Source organism: Glossina fuscipes, unplaced genomic scaffold, assembly GCF_014805625.2.
Source record: "Glossina fuscipes isolate IAEA_lab_2018 unplaced genomic scaffold, Yale_Gfus_2 1, whole genome shotgun sequence".
Classification (NCBI taxonomy): Eukaryota; Metazoa; Arthropoda; class Insecta; order Diptera; family Glossinidae; genus Glossina; species Glossina fuscipes.
In genome coordinates this window covers 18,176,067-18,196,820 of record NW_023998415.1, presented here as the reverse complement: position 1 = coordinate 18,196,820, position 20,754 = coordinate 18,176,067, and the positions used below count along the sequence as shown (strand labels likewise).

Below are 20,754 nucleotides of genomic sequence, written 5' to 3'. Positions count from 1 at the left end.
GAATGAGCTACGTTCGCGCAAACTAGACTTAAGACACGGCCCACCATTAAATACCGTATACTAATTCGATTAATGCACTTATTCCTATTACTAGTTTTCACAATAAGGTTTTTTATGAGAAGTGGCCGGACAAGTGGCTCCATTTGAACCATATTTAAAAGCGCCTGTCTCCGGTCCAAAACGCGTTGATGTAGCAAATTTGGCCAATATATCTTAAAAGTCCGACTTGTGGGATGAACATAAAAATACAAGACCAGCCACCGAGCAGGCGGGCAGACAATCGATCGGTATAATGAGAGATGGGTTTATGTCAAGCGTTGCATAATCAGCAACATAGGGTATAAGACTAAATTTTGTATCGAGGAATTATTGCCTAAAACGCCCGACAAATTCGAATACAAGCTCAGTTTTTTTTTTTTTTTTTTTTTTTTTTTAATATACACCATTTCAAATGTTTGAAGCTATGTGAGGAAAAAATCGATTGCAAACGAACAACATTATATGAATTCATACGCGCAATACATCAATCAACTGGTAGTTCAGTACAGTAAAAAGATGTATTATGAACACGGATACATAACGTACGTGTTTATGTTAAGAAAAATTTATTTGAAAATATTTCTCATCTATTATTCATTAAATCGCTTTTCCCGTATAGTGTACAAGAGCACAAAAATCGCAGAAATCATAGAAATCACAGAAATTTTATCATTTACAACATATTTAATGAAGTTAATCGTAGTAACAACAACAACATTGATGACGTACATAAATGAATAAATACAGTAACATAGCACGCACAAGCAAAACATCACAAAAATTACAAATTGACGCCTACAGCTTATGCTACACTATATCACAACATCATCTCAGGCCACGTGATGATAAAACAGACGAACACAAAATAATGCAAATGGCAGTTTTATCACAGCATTAAACAACAATAACAATAACAACAACTAGAGTATTCCAGTTGTAGACAAATGCGCTTATTCGAAGAGTAAATGAGTAAAAAAATATGTGCGTGTTTGTAAGACACAGAAAACAAGGAGAAAAAAAGAAAAAAAAAAAAATCTAACGAAAAAAAAAAAGTGAATATACGAGACATGTTTAGTTAAACGTGTCGTCGTATATTGGTTACAATGTTTGTACATATACGCTCACGCACACACACACACACACACACACACACACACACGCACGCACACACAAACACGCATACGCACAAGGTACATTGGCATAGGCATAGGCCTAGGCATACGCGCAAATGCACACACATAATAATTTATGCTTATGATGAGTAAAATGATTAATTACCAAAGAATGAGGCAAAATGTACTTGAATTCATCATCTACACAAAATGAAATGAAATGAAATGAAATGAAATGAAATGAAATGTGAAAGCGCCACACTCTCTCGTCTCATAAAATTTACCCCCATAAGGGACGGCGAACAGTCGACAAATGGTCGGCAGTTTGTAAATGTTATGTTTTTCTAGTATGAATACGCGTTTGTGACTCAGGATTATGCAATTCTCTCATCTCTCATCATCATATACACATACTTACGTGTGTAATCATCAAACATATGTATTTCTATATATGAACGAATGTCACATATTCTCTTCATACATATTCAATTAATTCGTATAAATGTTGTTTATATATATATATATATATATATATATCTATACATATATATATACGTTTATGCATGCATTTGTGAGTGTATGCGTCTCGGCTTGTCTATGGACAACATCATTGCGTCAGATGATGAATGATGGATTTTATGAGTCTTAGAGTATCATAGACAGATGATGGGTGAAAGACAGACTGAGTGGAAAAAAAAAAAAAAATGCGCATGAAACAGATGAAAGAGAATATGGGAGGAAGAAAGAAATGGGAAGTCGATTTGGATGACAGTATGCAAATTGACAATAACAATAATAAATTGTATAAAATTGTACTCACACACTCATACATGCAAATACGCATTCACATATAGTTTATATTGTCGTTCTTACTGTAACACTTTGTATGTGTGTTTTTATGGACAACACGACAAAATGCAAATTAGTTTACTATAAAACATTTGTAATGTTTGCAAAGACTGTGATTAAATTTTAAGGGGGAAAATTGTAAATTGCTTGCAAGCATTATATGTACAAGAATGTACAAGCACGCATGCATGCATACATACATATCTACGTATATATATAAAGAATTGTATATATACATTTGTATATAATAAACTCATATCATCGGTTGTATAGTAAACCCATTTACGTATGTTTTCATACATCTCCACATATGCATAAGTGATACATTATTAGTCCTTAGTAAGTGTTGCACTTGACAGTTGTAATTACAACAAGTTATCTTAATTGAATTTTGGACATGAGAAATTATGACAGAAAACATATATATATATATATATATATATATATATATATATATATATTATAAATAAAATTATACATATATATATATATATATATATATCTGTATATATATAAACATGCATTTTTATACGGTAACAATTTTTTTTTTTCGTTATTCTCTCCACTGGGTACCAAAAATAATTTAAATTCCAAAAAGGAAATCAATAAAAAATGCACAAATTTTTTTAAAAAATCTAAAAATCTTTCTTCCCTCAACGCTATCTGCAAATAATATCAAAACAAATGACACAACAACAGCTTTATAAGATTACACAACACGCGTGCTTAGACCGTAAAAAAGCGGGAAAATTTGTACCCTCACTGCCGCATGTTTACAACAAATTTGATGACAAAAGGATTTGCGTTTTTATTGTTCCTTTTTTTTTTAAATTTAAAATTTTAAATCTTTTTTAGTGCCGTACTCTAAGCCCACGCACACTTCATTCAATTCATTTTTTAGTTTCCATTTGATTTCTAAGCCTTTGTAATTAAAATGCAAATTTTCTTCTTTTTCTTCTTCTTCTTTGGCCTTGTTTCAATTTGGTCTTTTTTGCTTTTTTTTGTTTTTTTTTGTTTTGGCTATTTGTTACTGTTTGTCTTCTTACCTTCACTTGTGATTCGGTCATTCCTAAGGCATAGGCTAATTTAGCTCTTTCTGGTCCGGCCAGATATTTGGTTTGCTCAAATGTCTTTTCCAAGGCAAATATTTGTTGGCCACTAAATGTTGGGCGAGTATGCTTCTTTTTTCCATCCTTGTCGTTCGCTTGATGGTGCTGATGGGATTGCGATAAATTGGCGGACACTAAGAAGAAGAAAAGATAACAAGATAAACAACTTACTGTAAAAAACCAAAGCACACGATAATTATTAAGTTAATTTAATCTTATTGCAGCCTTCGTCTACTGAGGAAAACATTATGAAAACTGACGACAATCCGAGCTTCTCTATTCGCTCATAATTTACCTTATGACGTAAGTTATATGAAAAACTCCGTCCGAATTAAATTAAATTAAAGGAAATATAAAGGAAGCCGGCTTCTAACGAAGTTAACAGATTGCAAAATATTGCCTACACACGTAAATATTACAATCCTTACGTATTTTCTTACGCACTAAGATCTAATTTTCTGAGTTGACTAACGCTGCCAGTTGCAGGTAAGGGCTTCATTATCGTCTGCTATTTATTTGGCTTTTTTATCACAAGCCATTTGAATATCCAACGCTTGGGCTTAAATTTTCAGTTTCAATATGAGTAGCACAGTTATTGAATAGTAGACGAGGCGGTCGAGCTCGTGCTACGCTGAAACTTATTTTCACTGTTCCTATCGGTGCCCGAGAACGAGAGCTTAAAGAAAAGCAATCAAAATATCTCTGATGCTTAGCATCTTTTTACATACGCGTCGCATCACCCAAAAAGGACCCTTGAATTTTTTTTTTCTTTGATGGCTAAAAAAAAAAGAAGGGAAAAAGCCGATGTCAGCAACAATACATTTTAATATTTTTTGCTTTTACGGTTTCACTAGAGCATCAAGTGACAGGTTTCGCGTTTTCTCATTTTCATATAAAGTGAAAAGTTTTGTAAAAATCGAAAAGTTTTTTTTTCATAAGCCTGTTAACAATTCAAACTTTCATCATTAACATGAAAATGTACAGAATGATGTCAACTATGAATTAATGTCCTGTGACAATCATAACATGGAACGGATGGCCGCTTTGTCAGTATTATTTAAAGGATATGAAAAATTAATAAAAAAAACAAACAAAATTCCAAAATATATGGTTCGGATCGAATATTGCACATTGCCCGCTCTTGTCTTTTTTTAATTTTTGCCTTTTTTTGCATCACTGTAGGACGAGGGCATACTTGCAACTTATAACTTGCATCTCTGTTTGCTGGACCCCGAAGAAGCCATGAAAGATCAAGTTCTAAGATTTTTAGTTGATTTACTACATGGTTATCTATTCTTCCAGCCTTTCGCTCTCAGTTAATTCTAGGATTTCATGGTTATGTCAATTAAAATAAAAAGTGGGATAAATATAGGACATGTATGTCCGATGATTATAGATTAAATTAAAAGTTATTCGTAACTATGTTAAATATGTTAACCTCTCCGTCTAAATAAGTAAAATACACATATACAAAACCCCATCAAAATTAAAAAGCAAAAGAAAATGAAAGAATATATACGGACTTGGACGAGTCTTTCGTGTCCGTCGCTTATATCTTGAAAATAAATGAAAAAATTATATTCAATTGTGTTCGAAATTTTTACGCCAAACACTTTTATTTTGTTACAGTATTGGGTGGGCTGGACAGATTTTTTCATATTTTTGGCAGTTTTTACGCGTGAAGTTTTATTGTACGTCTGTTGGCTGATGCGTAGCGAGGAAAACGCACCGAAAGTAGAGGAGTTTTCTATTTAGATTACTCGTGTCTTAGGATGATACGACCCATTCTAGAAGACTTCTCGTGCTATTACCAAAATTTAGACCCGAACTTTTCATATTTGAGACGAGTAGAAAGTTTACGACAAACATTATATAAAGCAGCATTATATACACGGTGTGCCTAATAGGAAAATAATTTGAGACTGACAGCTTGTAGAATCTTTGAACCTTCCATCTGGATGTTGTAATCCCCGTCCCTCGGTGATGGGTATAACGAAGCATTTCATCATTTAAGTATTGGCAAATGGTAAGCGCAATGTGCTATGTAAGCAACAGCGTACCCTTGTCCAATCGATACATAAATATATTGCAACAGAACTTTTACTTACTTTTACCATACTCTGTGTTTATTATACAAAAAAACTTGATGTCCAGCATGAAGTGTACCGGAAAATATAACACAGAAAAGGTGTAAAATTAGTATTAGTACACACGCACAAATTAATCCCATAATGAGAGATATATATTACGAACAGAGGGATAAATTTGTATTTTGCAGACCTTTTCGAATGGTTTGATTCAATGGTTGAATGTAGACCGAGTTTTGTGATTTGAAGCGCTGGGCTGAAAGACGGAAGAGCCTAAAACTTGAAATTCTAAAAAATAAAAATATATGTTAACGGACTACAACAGTACACTAAATTGCCTTTGTTTTGTGCATATAACTTATTGGTAATATTTGTACACCAACTGTACGACTTATAAAAACGAAATAATGGATAATAAAAGACCTTAGTTGGGATGAGAGAAACTTTTGTAAATTAGACATTTATTAATTGTTTATGCGGTTGTTTCGTCTTTTTCCTTAAAATCGAACACAATACAACGAGCACAACACAGCACAGATTCGTTGCACAGCTGTTGAGCATTAACTGGAAAATTTTTAAGTTTGAAATAATAGATGAGGACTCGCTGCTGCATTGTCCCTTGTATGTAAACTTTTTAAGTGAAAAACAGATTGTCTGTCTTCTAACAAAATATTGTTGTGCTGCAAGGGTATATTAAGTTTGTATAGATGTATGTAACACCCAGAAGGATCTTGGGGATATTTTAACTTTTCATTATATCGATCGATTCAGAAGCATTCTCTTAATGCCGGTTTTATGCCTGTTTGTCCGTCTGTCCGTTTCGTTCTGTTCAACCTACAGTTTCTAATTTCTGGGATTAACTGATGAAATTCGGTACACTGGCGTGGTTTAGCACAAAAAGCCGAACGTCATTGAAATCCGTTCAGATCGGACCACACTTTCAGCCATTTCTCAGTATAACTCTAGGCTGATATAGGGTATTGAATTGTGCGTCGCAGTCTGCTCTAGCGTTTTCAGTTGGTATTTTTGTTTCTATTTTTATTTATTTGTTTATTTATCTTTTTATTCAAAAATCATTTATTTTATACTTAGAATTGCTATCTTTCGAGAAATAAATCTTTAATGATGATCAACTAATTACAAACTAATTTCAGTTAATTTTCTTGTTTGCTGATTTACTGTAAATATATTATGCAAAATATAAGAGTTTGGGCAGCGGTATAAGTGGACAAAATTAATTGAATTGTTAGGGGACAAATTAAAACGATAAACCGAAATTAAAGCAAAACAAATTGACCGCAAATTAATTTACAGTGGCATAGAACCTCCCTTCAATCCCAATACGATCATCATCATTTTCATCATTATCATTATCATCAGCGTTGTCGTCGTCATCGGTAGCGTCAATATTATTATCGTCGTCGTTACTACACCTTCAAGGATGTTTCTCTTCTAGAGAGGTAGAATTAAATGCTAAAACCGCATTCGGGCAAACATTTAAACCTTCCCGCTAGCTTTCATCTACTTGAATCCAAAGCAAATGGGTAATAAAGGCATTAAGCCAATAAAAGGCTATTATAACAAACAAAACGCCCCCCTTAGGAAATGGTACTTAACTGCTTGCTGCACATGGAAAGCGGAAATTTATACAATACATATAAATGTGATGGGTTCCTTTCTACTACGACATGACGTTCGTTGGTGTATGCCATATATAGTCTACTTAAATACTTGATGTCACCCTATTATAAAATTTTGTTATTCTCCGAATTCCGCTGCTAATTATATGAGAAATGTGTTTCTGTATATTTATATATATATATATATATATATATGTGTGTGTGTGTATGTGTGTTTCATTCTTCTTACTTTTTTTTTTTTTTGCTTCATTATACTTCCTCCCCAATAGCTGCCTATGTTTCTCCCCTTTATCCTAATCATTTTAAGGTAGTTTAGTGTTTGTCCTCAACCATGTCGTCAACAGTTTTCGTAGGCATTATAAAGTCAGCATAAAATGTGTTTACGGCCATTTAACCATTTTGGGTTTTGATAGATTGTGCTTAATATAATGAGACGCGGAGAGAGTGAGGACCAAATAAAGGACGAGAACAAGAACGAGAACGAGAACGAGAGAGAGAGAGAGAGACCGATACTATAATGAAAATGAGAAGCATGACTACGAAGATAATAATGATTGCGGTCTTAGTGGTAGTAGTCTGCGTTTAAGGGTTGGTTGTTGTTAATAAATTGTTTTGCTAAAGTTATTGGTGTACCTTCTCACTCTTTTTTTCTTCTTTTGTTAGCGAATCCCTTAATGACCCTTTTGGGTACAAACTGTAAATGTGAAGCTTGTTTTTGTTGTGCTAACATAAATTTTTTAAAATATTAATTTTGCGAGAAAATGCTAATCAAACAACTATTTTCAATGGGTTTTTTACTATCGCGTATCTCGCCTTATTTAGGTTAATGGGACGTACATCGAATGGAGAAGAGATAGACAGCAATATTTTATTGTTCTCGAATAGAAACTCAGACTGTATTCAATTCCTTCAATAGTTTAAATGAAATGAACTTTTTTTCTTCACCATTACGCAGTCATAGCAATAGTAACTAAATAGTTCAATTTAATTAAGTTTTAACCGAATTAACGGATATTCACCTTACAGTTGATATTCAATGCCCACCTCGCCAGTCGCCATAGTGAAGGTATGAAAATCGTCAGATATTTGCTAATAATGTGTCGGGCGGGGATTGAAGCTACTTTAAAAATTGTCTCCACATACTTAGTACCACTCTGGTCTTCGATCGATGCCTTGCAAAAAACAGCAATAACTCTTGCAAATACATTGAAATTTTCGAATAATTTCTAAGGCTTCTTTAGATTCTTGTCGCGCTCCAACAATGCTTTTCCAAATTGCTTAAATGGCGCAGGAATAGAGCAGAAGGGAGGCGGATTGACGAAGAGACACATATTCATATTTACATCAACTGATAATTTCATTCCTATTAAATGATATATATCATCCCTATCGATCCCTTCTTTTCGCCGTAATGTAAGCCCCACGAAGGTAAGTATGCGAGTGATCATAAAGCCTCATCTTATTTAGATCACACCAGCCCCTTGCATCATATACAATATTGGGTTATCAAGAAAGTAATTTGTAGTTAATAACACCGCTGACTTTAACAGTTTCCTTCTGTTTCTCCCCGTGTCTGGCAAAAAAATCATTTTTAGCCCAAAAAAAAAAAACAAAAACTATTTTTAAACATTAACTTTATTGGATCGTGCATGTAATTAAGGTGTCACAGATCGCCCGAAATCGTCATAGTGTACTTGTACGCAGTAGAAAATATCAACTTGCTTCACCAATTTTGACTTCACAAACTACATGATAGCCTAGATTCAAACATTTATACTGACGAACTAAAGGTTATCCCTACGTCTGAACCATCTTGGAGTCGCCTATGACTTGTTGTTGAAATTTTCATGTTTGTAAATCGCTAAGGGGAAAAAGTTAGATAAGTAAAGTCCTCTCGTGAATTGAATGAAAAAATAAATTAAATAAGGACTTTTGCGAGCTTGCTCAAGGTTGTCTTCTCGCCACAAATCTGAGCCTAACGGCGCTGCATCGAACACGATAATCGCGAAGACTCAGCGCCATGCTGCAATAAGGATGGATCACGCGGAAGGGTAATATTCATCAAAAGAACCTGACGGTGGATCTATGCTTGCCTAGCAAAGCTGTGAGTCATTATGATGCTATGAGAACTTAAACACGCACTAACACACAGTAGAAATGTGGTACAAAGTAACTGAACGAAATGGTAACATATTTCATATGCAAAGTACACTCTATAATGTAGTACATAACACATATGGAATAACCCATCAGGGAGACCGTTACAATTATTTGTTCATTTACAGTTCGCTAATAAGTGAAAGCAAGCCACAACGCTTGCAGTTACAGATGTTGGAATCAATGGAATGCGTTTAAGATCCGCGATATCATGTGACGCGTTATTGATCGCTTCATTCATTGTATAGATTAATCTGTGACCGGATGTGGTTTTCTAACAGGCCTGAACTAATACTCGCTTGACTATACTCTCAAATGAAAGACACTTACGCAATGAAGCCCAAGGATATCATAGCGTCTGTTCATTCGTTTATTCATTAGGACTGATTTTGACCGGTGTGACGTTACCGAAGAGCGCTCTGCTCTCTTCTTTTTAAGTCTGTTCGTTAATGTTAACGAATTGGCTTTAAATTTTCTTTTGAAAATTTTCAGTTTCGATTAAATTGTCTTATGACATAGTGACCGTAAATCAAAATAATATTGAGACTTGTAACTTAAATGACGTTACCCATTACCTATTATCGTAAAGCAACATCGCAACTTCTTTTTCATAAAGCAATCCAGTCTAGCTAAAGCAGATAAGTATAAAAAATGTCCAGAATTTTTGTCCTTTGACCTGAGGACTTAGCATTTAACAAACAGTTTATTGCTTTAACGCATTTTTCTGTAGATTTCTTTCTTCATTCAATTTATTTCATGTATTAACAAGAAAATTGTATTCATTGTCGTCAGCGAACGTTAACTAGGAATCGTTATTAGTCCAATTATGTACTTAAGAGCTAATGAAACAATAACAAAACATTGTAACCCTTGTAGTCAGCAAACAACAGCTTTTTAGATGCTGTCAGAATTTTAATTAGTAAAAATGTTTGAAACGAAATGCAAAAAAAAAAAGAACCAAATGTTTAAACATTTAGACGCAGCCCAAACATGAGATGAGTACGACATTCATTAAGTTAGCCGATCATTATGTCGTGTGGATTTTTGCCTTAAGCCTAAATAAAAGGAACCAAATGATGACAACAACGATGGTGTTTTGCTTCACTTAATTTAATGATGATGTTAAATATAATGTTTGCGGTTTCATTTCGCCAGAAACTGCTATAAGAAATAAATCAAAGAAAAGAAAAAAAAAAAAAAACAAAAAATAAGAAAACCATAGGAAGGAAAACGAAATCCAACTTTAATGATTTGAAAAATATTTTATCGAAGCAACAATATATGTATATAGTTTGACAATAGCAAATATAATAAATTCAGATTCCCACTAAATATCGGTTAGATTGCCCTTTAAGTGTTACGGTGGAAGCGAAACTAAAATCGCGTAACAAACTGAAGAGAAATAAGAATTGTATGATTCACAGTTGAATTTTTATGCGGACGCATATATATATGTATATATATACATATTGGATACTTGAAAAAATATTGATTTCTATCTAAATACAGATTTCTATCACTAAATGGTCTTTGATGATATATATGGAACGACATCACCTCATAATTCAGAATCGCTTTTGACCGATCGTAATTCCATCGACATTTCCAACAAAAGACTGCTATGCTAGGTTGGTTAAAAAGACATTTCGCTTTTTTTCCCAACAGTGAATTTAATTGCATTTTTCAGAGCCAAGTTGACTATTGAGCCGTACTTTTTTAATATATTTTAACGGTTAATATAGGAGATGGCTGGTCTTTAAAAAGATTTGTTTGATTCTGCGGAATAGGTTTAGTTCGCTGCATTAGCAGCTAACGAATCTCAACAGCAGCCAAATCCGACGTATAATAAAATATTTTTCAATCTTTATCTATCGGCTTGAGATGTTGGAAAGGGCATCATTCCTCTTAAAGTGCATACATAATTTTTTTTTTTTTTTTTTTGATTTTGTTTGTCAATCTCAAGAAGTGTCTCATCATTATATTGAAGCCACATCTATCTGAGGTCTATACAATTTGTGAAAAAAGAAAAGCCTAATTGTTGGGGAAAATGAGTCACCCATCAAGTCCGCCATCATTTGTAATTTCGCGAATGTAGCTTCGAGGGTTGATGATTATTCGTTATCCGAATGCCGTTGGCCGGTAATTGCGTTCGCGAAGCGAATAATTTGAATAATTTTTTTACTGAAAATTTACCGTTTCAGTGCTAAAAAAACGATTTTCGATAGGTTGCAACATTAAAAGAAGAAGACGAAGAAGAAGAAATGAGACGACATAATCTCGAGCGTTAGAGCATAAAAAGGCCTTACTTGCTAATAGATAACAACTTACTAGATAACAACAACGCAATAAAAGTCCGAAATTATTTTCTTATTAATTCTATAAAATCAAAATTCTCGTTTTTTTCTCGATTTTTAAATCAGGCTAAGAGAATTAACTTTAGCGTATAGTTAATACTTAGCGTATACTTAATATATTTCAGCTTTGTTTTCTTTCAAAGGTTGCAACAGCAACAGCAGATGGTCGGGCAGATACGTGTATGGTATGAAAAAATCGACAGAGAATCTGATGCCGTATTGTTATAAACGGAATAACAAAGCTATTATTCTCCCACCCCCTAATGGGGGGTGAGTATAAAAATTCGCACGCGAATTTCAATGTGTTAAAGAGCTGAGCGAAATTATTAATAACTAGAATATGAAAAAACAAAAAAAAATCCGCCAATTTAATAATCCTTCAATAATACGCTCAAGACCCAAAGGACATTCAGTAGAGCAGAGGAATGAAAAGAGAAAATAAGAAAAATTGTTTTTTATTACTATGATGATGAAGGCGGTGTTAACAGCATTAAATTTGTAACAACAACCCAGCTGAGGTCTGCAATTCAATGTAATAGCGACGCTCTACGATAAAACAAAAATGAATTTACCGAAGACTTAGTAAAAACGTAACATAGCACTCTATGCCTGCTCATAAATAATGACGAATATGAAGCGTTTATTTGACTTTATGAAAATCGTTTATTTTCTCGTCCTTGCTACTACTAATACTTCTACTTCTACTACTACTACTACTACTACTACTACTACTACTACTACTGTAAAAAATATTTATTTTTTTTTTCGTTTTCCATTGAATTTAAAGCAAATGCAGCAGCAGTAGCAGTAGCAGTTGTCTATAAATGTAAAAATCATCCCCCTTCTCTTGGAATATATATTCGATTGCCTTCATATAATTGCCATAAAAACTCTGCAAATAACATTTGCTGTCATTACTATCGACATATATATGAATATCCTGACAATTGTGTGAAATCCTTGTTTACGTTTATGACGCTACTGATTTGAGGGATCTCTAAAGCACCAACTGAATTAAATGTCCTTTCGATTTTTATATATAATTTCTTCTTCTTTTTCTTCTTATTCGTTTGAATTTCTTATTTTTATACATTTATTTATTTATTTTTTATCACATCGGATAGAAAGAATAATAAAAAGATTAATAAAAGATTTTTATGATGTGTCAGCGTATAATGCATTCATTTCCTGTTTCATTTTATTAAATAACACTTGAGTTAAATTCTCATTCAAATAAATTTAAACTTTTATATTCTATTCATGGTATTAATGTTTTAATTACATACTTCACTTTATAAATTCCTCCAGTGCTTTTTCTTCTTATTATTATTTTTGTCTGTCTTACTCTTACAAGCATATACATATATATACGTTAGGTAATTATCATTAACCGTTAAGAGTATTTTACATCATTTTGGATAAGTTTTGCTACTTTGTATGAAACCCTTTCTCTACAGTTTCTTTACAAAAAATTTACTGTCTTTTGCTATAAAGTTTTAATTACACCTCTGGGTATATTTATTTTTCCCAGATATATATTTGTCTTTTGTTTCCGTCTTTACAAAAAAGGAGGAAAATCGTAATTAAATATTTTAATCATTTTCAAAATTAAAATCGAAAACACCTAAAACTCCTAAAGAAGTGCTCATCTTAGAAAAGTCGTCAACTCCTTCTATTTTATAATGTTTTCGTTTTTAATCCAACATTGGTTAGTAGGGAAAAGCACTGATATATTTTAAATCTTTTCAAAATTTTCGGCAAGCGTTTCAAGTGCTTAGCCTCTGAGAACACCCGTCATAGACCTATTCGCAAATGCCTACGGAATTTAGATGTCAGTTTAGGAAAGTTTTACTAGCTGACAAAGATATTAGAATCAGATGTGATTCAAGAAAGCGGACAGTGTCTACCATCAGTCATTCGATTATGCGTTCCCGTATATTAAAATCAAAACGCGAAGACCAAGAGTTTAAGAATTAAATCTTTTCTCTCTCTCCCTTTCTCCAGTTTATTTTAAATATAGCGCAAAGTCGTCATTAATTGTTATGATTTGGCCTTAATCGCCCAATAAACCAAATGGCATCGGTTAATAAGACTTCCATTGCAAATAAGCAATACTTGTGAGTACAATTTTTATATGCAAATTGTTGAACCCATATTCAAAATGTGCTACCAATCGCTCTCAAAATTATTTGATACGTTGAATATGGCTGATAATAAATCTTTGCCGATTTCTCTTAGAAACGATGTTAAGTCATTTTACACCCTTTGTGTGTAAGAGAGTGCTTTCGTTAGGCTGAAGGGCACACAACGCTGTTTTTCGCTTCTTTGAACAAGCCCTGCTCTATGCCGAAATGTTTTCAAAAACTATGACGATAACAATGATAAATGGACACAACGCAATATCGAAAGTACACAAAACTAATATGCAGTCGATTATGAAAGCGAATCTTCATTGAGCGTAATCTACTCTATATTACTCCAACGTTGAACAAAGCTCTTCTTACGAATCATATAGTTATCAGTAACAATTCTTATTATTATTATTATTGTTATTGTCAATACAGCCAGACAAATAAAATCCTGAGAGTAAAGTGCTAAAGCATTAGCAGCATCCAAACCCATCTCTAACGAATTAAGATTTGCACCCACGACCTTTGGAGTCGTCAGTCGAGACTCTTTGCCTACTCGGGGCCTCAGGCGAATATTCTTGAAAGAATTCGTTCATTGATAAAAAAAAAAGTCCATTTGATCTATTTTTACTGCTGGTAAATGTAATTTTCGAAACAAAAGCAGCATTCTTCCGTTATTGCTATACCCTATGCATAGGTGAGAAATGCAGAATTAACGCGTTTTTGATTGAAAACAGGAATCAAGAGATCTCTCTATATATAAACCAAATTCCATCAAATATTGTTCCCAAAGCGAAGGTTCGCCGTTTTTATTAAAAAAACTGAACGTTGCGAAGGAATGATCCTAAAGCAACATAATAAGAATGCGTTCATATTGGTAAACATACAGTTATTATGATTGAATTGAAAAAAAAAACAAACAAAAGAAAATCAAAAGTTGTGACGGAAACAACCTTTTTTTTTTTTAAAACAAACAAAACATTAAGCACTGGCCCCTATCATGCCACATGAATACAGCATCCAATTATTTTTTTCTTCTTCCAGGCTTTAAGAATCAAATGCATTAATAATGATTTTCAAAACTGTAGAAAAGCATTTAATATTTTTCAAATTCATATTTCCGAGATACTTGAGACATTTCCAAAGAAGTACTGCAAAAGTTAGATCCACTTGTTGCAAAGATATATTTGTTACTACTAAAAAAAAAATTTTAGAGAGTGAAAGCATGTGATATTTAAATAACCTCTACTTCAGCGTTTTGCTCTCAGTCACCTCGCGCCGCAGTCAGCTGACACGTATAGGATTTTGCAGTGAAACGTTTTTACTCATCACCACTGCAGGACGAGATTCACGGAATTTTTTTGCCTACGCTTTTAAAATCTTACAGTCTTTGACTTAAAGTTAAAGATCACCATACAGTAATTGAACTCTAATTGGATGGTCACAAGGGCAAATTGGAAGGAAGCGTAATCCGCTTGCCCGCAGCAGGCAGCAACTTTAACCCACAATTTATACTATTAAACTGTTAACCTAAATCCCTAACTAAACTATCTAAACTCATATGCCCATTTTTAACGAAATGTTTTGCATTTACAATCCATTTCTGTGAAATGGAAGGCATAAAAGATTCGTCCTTTACCTTTTAAAATTAATTAATTGCATGTGTTAAGATAATGAAAAGTGTGAAAAAGAGTGAAACGAAAAGAGGTGTTTTTTTTTACGAGAAAGGCATTTTATCGGGGCGGAGATGAGATGATTTGAGTGATTTGCGTGATTTGCGTGATTTGCGTGATCTGTATTGACGTTGACGCAACGCGTTGCAGTACAATATGTAAACAAGATTTGATTGCCATTTACACTTATAACACCTGCGTAACAATCTCGTGTATCAATAAAATAAAATTTTCACGAAAACTGGCTTTTAATTGTCTGACATAAGATAATAATAAAACGGTTAAAATTCACTAAAACATTCAAACGTGTGACAACAAGAAAAAAACAAAAAAAAAAATGCGCATTGAACGTACAATTTAAGTTTTTTATAGCAGAAAGCAATAATTATTTTTTATTTTACTTCTTTTTTTTTTTTTTTGCAATATTTATCTGAAGGCACGTGTCCACTATAGATCACGGAAAGAGAATACTCAATGGAACAGGCGGGAATATAAAAAATAATATGTATAAATATAATGCGCGCAATATGGTAAATAATAATGAACCATTGTGTAAACATCATTAAATTTAATTAAATTTTATTATCATATCAGGGCTTAATCAAAAATAAATAAAAATTGACTATAAATTACAAAAATAAAAAGTGAAAAAATATGCACACAAAAAATTATTATAATTGATGTCAACACACATGGAGCGAGAAGCACACAATGATTGAAAGCACAAACAAATGTTTTTTTTTAAAAAAAAAAAAAAAAAAAAGAAACAAATAAATAAATAAAACAAAAAAATCAGATATATATAATAAATAAATAATTAATAGGAATAAATTAAAAATGAATGATTTTAAAGGAAATTTGCTTTGGCGGCGGCCAAGTCAACTAAATTTATAATTGTCGGACGACAATTCGATGTTTTGAAATGATATCAAAATTTTGAATTGCTTTGCTCTTATTGCTACAGATGGGATGGGGTGGGGGGGGTGATAAACTATACTTTATAGGGAGCATAGATGTGCCGAAACTCTCACCTCCTTGCGATGATCCCCGGAAACGGTTCGACCGGCGAAGAAGAGTTTAAGGCTTTGGACTACTGTAACTCGGCGACGAGTTTTCTGATAGATGGTTTTAGGGGTTCACTGGTATATAGCTTTATATATCTTCTTATAAGCTTTTACTATAAAGGAAAGTCTTACCAGACTCAATGGTAGCTGGTTAGCATAAGTACTACGATATAGTAATTAGTGAGAGCATGGAAATCTGGCCATGCCAGATGATACGCCCGATAACTATATATCATGAAGAAAGGTAGTCCGGAATTGACTAACCGTCACTGTATGGTTGAGTCCAAAAGGAAGAGTAATGTATTACAATAAGTAATACAAAGCGCAAAGTGAGGCTAAAGGCTTTGTAGACAAATTTTAAGCACCACGGTGGTCAGGAGCCCGCTCAGGGGGGTTGATATGATGTACCACGAAAGTGCGCTGGAAAGTACGTCAGTCAATCCTTGTGAGCCCTGACTGCTTGGGTGCGGCCCTTCGGGGAGTATCGTGGTGGCTGTGGTTTTCACCATTCCATAACCATTGGAATAATTTCGAGGTGAAGATAGGCCTCACCACCTACCAGAGTGGTGGTTCATATGGCCATACACAATGAACTATCTGCGAACCTCAGGGTAAGAGAGGCCCCCTTATTAGGGGATTGTCTCTCCCCCTGCGGGGTGATCACTCAACTTAATTGAGTGCCTATGGTTGTAGGCAACCCGTCTGATTAAGGCATCATGCCAGGTGCACCGTTAAACCCTCAGAGCTATCTGCTACAGATGGGCTGATACACTATACTTTTCGGGGAGTAAAGATGTGCCGAAACTCTTACCTCCTCATTGTGATCCCTGGAAATGGTCGCGACCGGCGAAGAAGAGTTTAAGGCTTGGACTATCTATAAGTAGGTGACAAGTTTTCTGGAAGATAGCTTAGTTGTTCACTAGAAGAAACACTCTTTTCTAATAGGCTATAGGAAGGACATGCTAACCAAAACCAGCTGGTAACTGGTTATGTAAAATACAATGATATAGTAATAGTCGAGAGTATGATACCGCCCGCCATATCAGATGTAACACTCGATGCTAATATATCTTGAAGAAGGGCAGTCTGGTTCTGCCCAGCTGGGATCCTGTGACTATATCGCGTAGGTAAGGCTTAAGGTTTTATAGTCGAACTTTCAACTCCATATCTGGATTCTCCAGTGTAGTTTAGCCGCCTAGTTTAAAGGGATTGTCTAATTCTGTGGAGGACGCTGGTTACGCTGAACTAACCCGAGTGTCATCGGGCACCGTGGGCTTAAACCGACAACGTAGCGTACCCACGTACAACTTCTCAGACATCTGCCATAGATATGAAGCACTTGAGATTACCTATGTTAGTAGGTATTATTTTTTTTTTTCGTAACAAATATCTTGAATAGTCGACAAAAACATATGTTTATCGTTAAGAGCAATTTTGTTGCATTTTACGAAACGGTTTCGCACGGTTGAAATGGATCAAAAGAAAGCGATAGTGTGCAACTTTTGGAATCGATATTGAGTTTGACAACCACAATATAAATTTTGAAGACATCAATGGCCGCTTTCACGGTCGAGAGTCATGCAATTTGTGTGAACAGACTGCTTTCGCAAAAGTGATTACAACGAAAACCTTTAAGTGCCAAGTCAAGCACACCTCCATGCTCTTCCATGTATGCTTAGGTTCGCTTAAAAATTTGCTGGAAATTTTAAAAGTTGAATAAAGAAGTCCCAGAGCAATTCGTTAGGCGATGTTAAGGTTATATCCCAAATCGATTATATCCCAAGTCAAATGCTGTATGATCTTGTATTAATCGACATTGATAATAAAATATCTACGAGGATGAGAATTAATTTGGAAATCGAGATCACTTTGCCCATCCATGTATGGGTTTTTGTGTGTAAGAGTTGCGACGGGCTTTCGTTTTTCAGAAATAAGAAGATGAAAAGCATCGAAATGCTTCCATAGCGTAATTGCACGTTGGCAGCTTTTGACTTAATGTACGACACATGATAAATTTGGCACCCGTGCGAGCGGAAAAGCTATTACAAAATATGCTTAATGTGGTTTCATTGTGGGAGTATACATAAGCGCATTAACTATAGACTGAAGAAGACTTATTGTTCCCAAAAGTAAGTGATAGCAATGAAATATTCAGTCTTCTAGAAGTAGGCGCGACTACCTAATTTGAAATGAAGTGGTTTTGTCATCAAGTCTCGTCTTTTGAAACTCTAGCTCCTCTGTTGACAATCTCAATTCGCTGGTCGAAAAATCGTTTTGGACACCAGAAGCGATTGTTAAAGGATTTATCACGAATGATAAACGACAAACCTGAAATCCCAGCTTATCGTCAGCTAATCGTCATAATAAATCGCGAGTGTTCAGTGTCAGCTTTTGGCGGCAGTTGGCTATAGCCTGCAACTGTTAGTTCTAAGCTTTCTTCTAGTAAGTTCTAAACAGTCCATAGGAGTGTCTTTGTAACTGTATTCTCCGTCTTCCCATCCATTCCCTGCCTCTTTCAATTTTCAACTTCGATGAATATCGAATTTATTACTGCTCGTCTGATAATTTTGTTCATTGAAAAGTTTCTCTAACGTTTCCCTACATTTCTGCAAGTTAAACAATTAGTTCATGCTTTTCTTATTCTTATTCTTGGCGTCGTGAAAAGCATAAACACCAAAGGATATTATAATTAGGCTTGATGATTTTGGTTTACCAAATCAGATACGGGTTTTCTACAGGATTCCTACGGAATTAGCAGATATTGGCGACTGTCTGGCTAAAATGTTCCACGTAAAGCTTTTACAGTATAACGATATCTTCACTGTCAATAACAAGATATTCGATCAATTCATACCAGTTCGATCCTTTAATTAATCTTGCTTGAATATCTTCATGACCCTTCTCTTCTTAAGTTATCTACGTAATTCCGTAATTACTTACAATTTATTCAAGTCTAGACATAACTAGGCAAGATTTGGCCAACCATAGATCAGGCATAGATGATCCTCTATTCTCCTCCTTTAATAAATGCCTAAATTTTAGTTGTTTTTTTTTATACCAGACATGACTTATTACACAAGCGTATGTTAAGTTTGTGCGGATGTATACAATACGCAGAAGGAGGGAAGGAAAGACGAACGCTATTGAAAACGGTTCGAATTAGACCACATTTTCGACCATCTTCTGCATAACGCATTATGTTAAAAAGTTCTAGGGTACTTAATAATAGTGGGCCGTGGCCCAGTTCGATCTTTTTAATTGCCTCATAGCTTATATCCGCCCTAACTTAATTCAATCTTGAAATTATTGAAAGGTGTAGGAAGCAAATTATTTAAAAAATTTCAACACAAAAACAAAATGGTTCTGCCTAGGATTATGTTAGGCGTAGTATTTTTCAGCAGTTATTCCCTCTCAATTCAATTGCGCATTTTATTCCAGGTATAAGCTTAGAGCAAAATTACTTTTCTCTTAACTAACCTAAAGCAATTTTATAAATTCTCTCGTTTATGTCGTTTCATGGTTGCGAACGCAAGTCCAGCGATCTTGTAATTTCGAAACCTTCTGCTAAAGTCTTTCAATTTGCCTTTAACTTTATCGACCTTCAACCTTCTCCAACTTATCCGTATCGAATAAATGATTATATATTTGTTGCAAGAAAAAAATAGCTCTCGATCAAGTATTATGAAATTTAAAGCCGTTAAAGTGCACTTGTTTGCCGGCTCCAAATGGGTTTAGATTCAGGGAGACTGTGCAACACAATTTCATCGCACTATGGCATTTATCGCATTCATATTCGAACGCTCCTTTCGAGAAAGAAGATTTTGTGGAAGACTTGGTGAAAGACTAGTTTTGTTCGTCTTCTTTACAAAAACAACAATAAACGTCTTGCTGATACCTATAGAACCTTACAACCGCTCGGGCAGTTTGAATTAGTTGCATTATTAAACTAATTGCTGCCCGTAGTCAGCATTTCCACGTCTGTTCCATGGATGAAGTAAAAAGGTTGACCGCGCACACTTAAGGCTATTGACTGTCGAAGTTTCATCTCCATCGTTTTACTTTTTAGTTATTTTTCCGCCACAGCTCCTCCTAACTTTCTTTCTAATTTAAATTCTTTCAGTTCTTTGTTCATTATCAAGACAGTTGCGGGAAAATCACTCTTATATATACAAACTATGGAATGCGTGCCCGAACGTTGGTAAAAAATATAAGTTTTTAACTTGAGTTTTTCTGAATTTCGAAAAAGCCACAGACAGATGGAAAGATGAGTGGGCGGGCAGGCTCGCTAAGCCAAGCATTAGTCGATCTTCATTTTTTCCAAGAAGGTAAAATGAGCCTAATCTGGCTTATTATTGGAGACTGGCGCAACGACGTGGGCACTTCAGAACCTCTTACGGGACTCCCTTCCCCATTAATTTCGTAAGAAACTTTATCGAGTTGTATTGAAATGAAATGATTGGAAATCTGATGAGATATGTTTTATAATAATCAAGATCAGCATTTTTGAGGACCGCAGAAACGGATATTTACGGATCTACGAA

General features: G+C 34.4%; 1 protein-coding gene across 1 annotated transcript in view; it reads right to left on the bottom strand.

The window, feature by feature from the left end:
- LOC119632356 (homeobox protein Nkx-6.1) overlaps positions 1 to 20,754 on the bottom strand; it is a 43,193-nt gene that overhangs the window by 11,385 nt on the left and 11,054 nt on the right. The window contains exon 3 of the mRNA XM_038025217.1: positions 3,047 to 3,243. Coding sequence (XP_037881145.1) covers positions 3,047 to 3,243 — 197 coding nt within the window. The remainder of the gene's footprint in view (positions 1 to 3,046; positions 3,244 to 20,754) is intronic.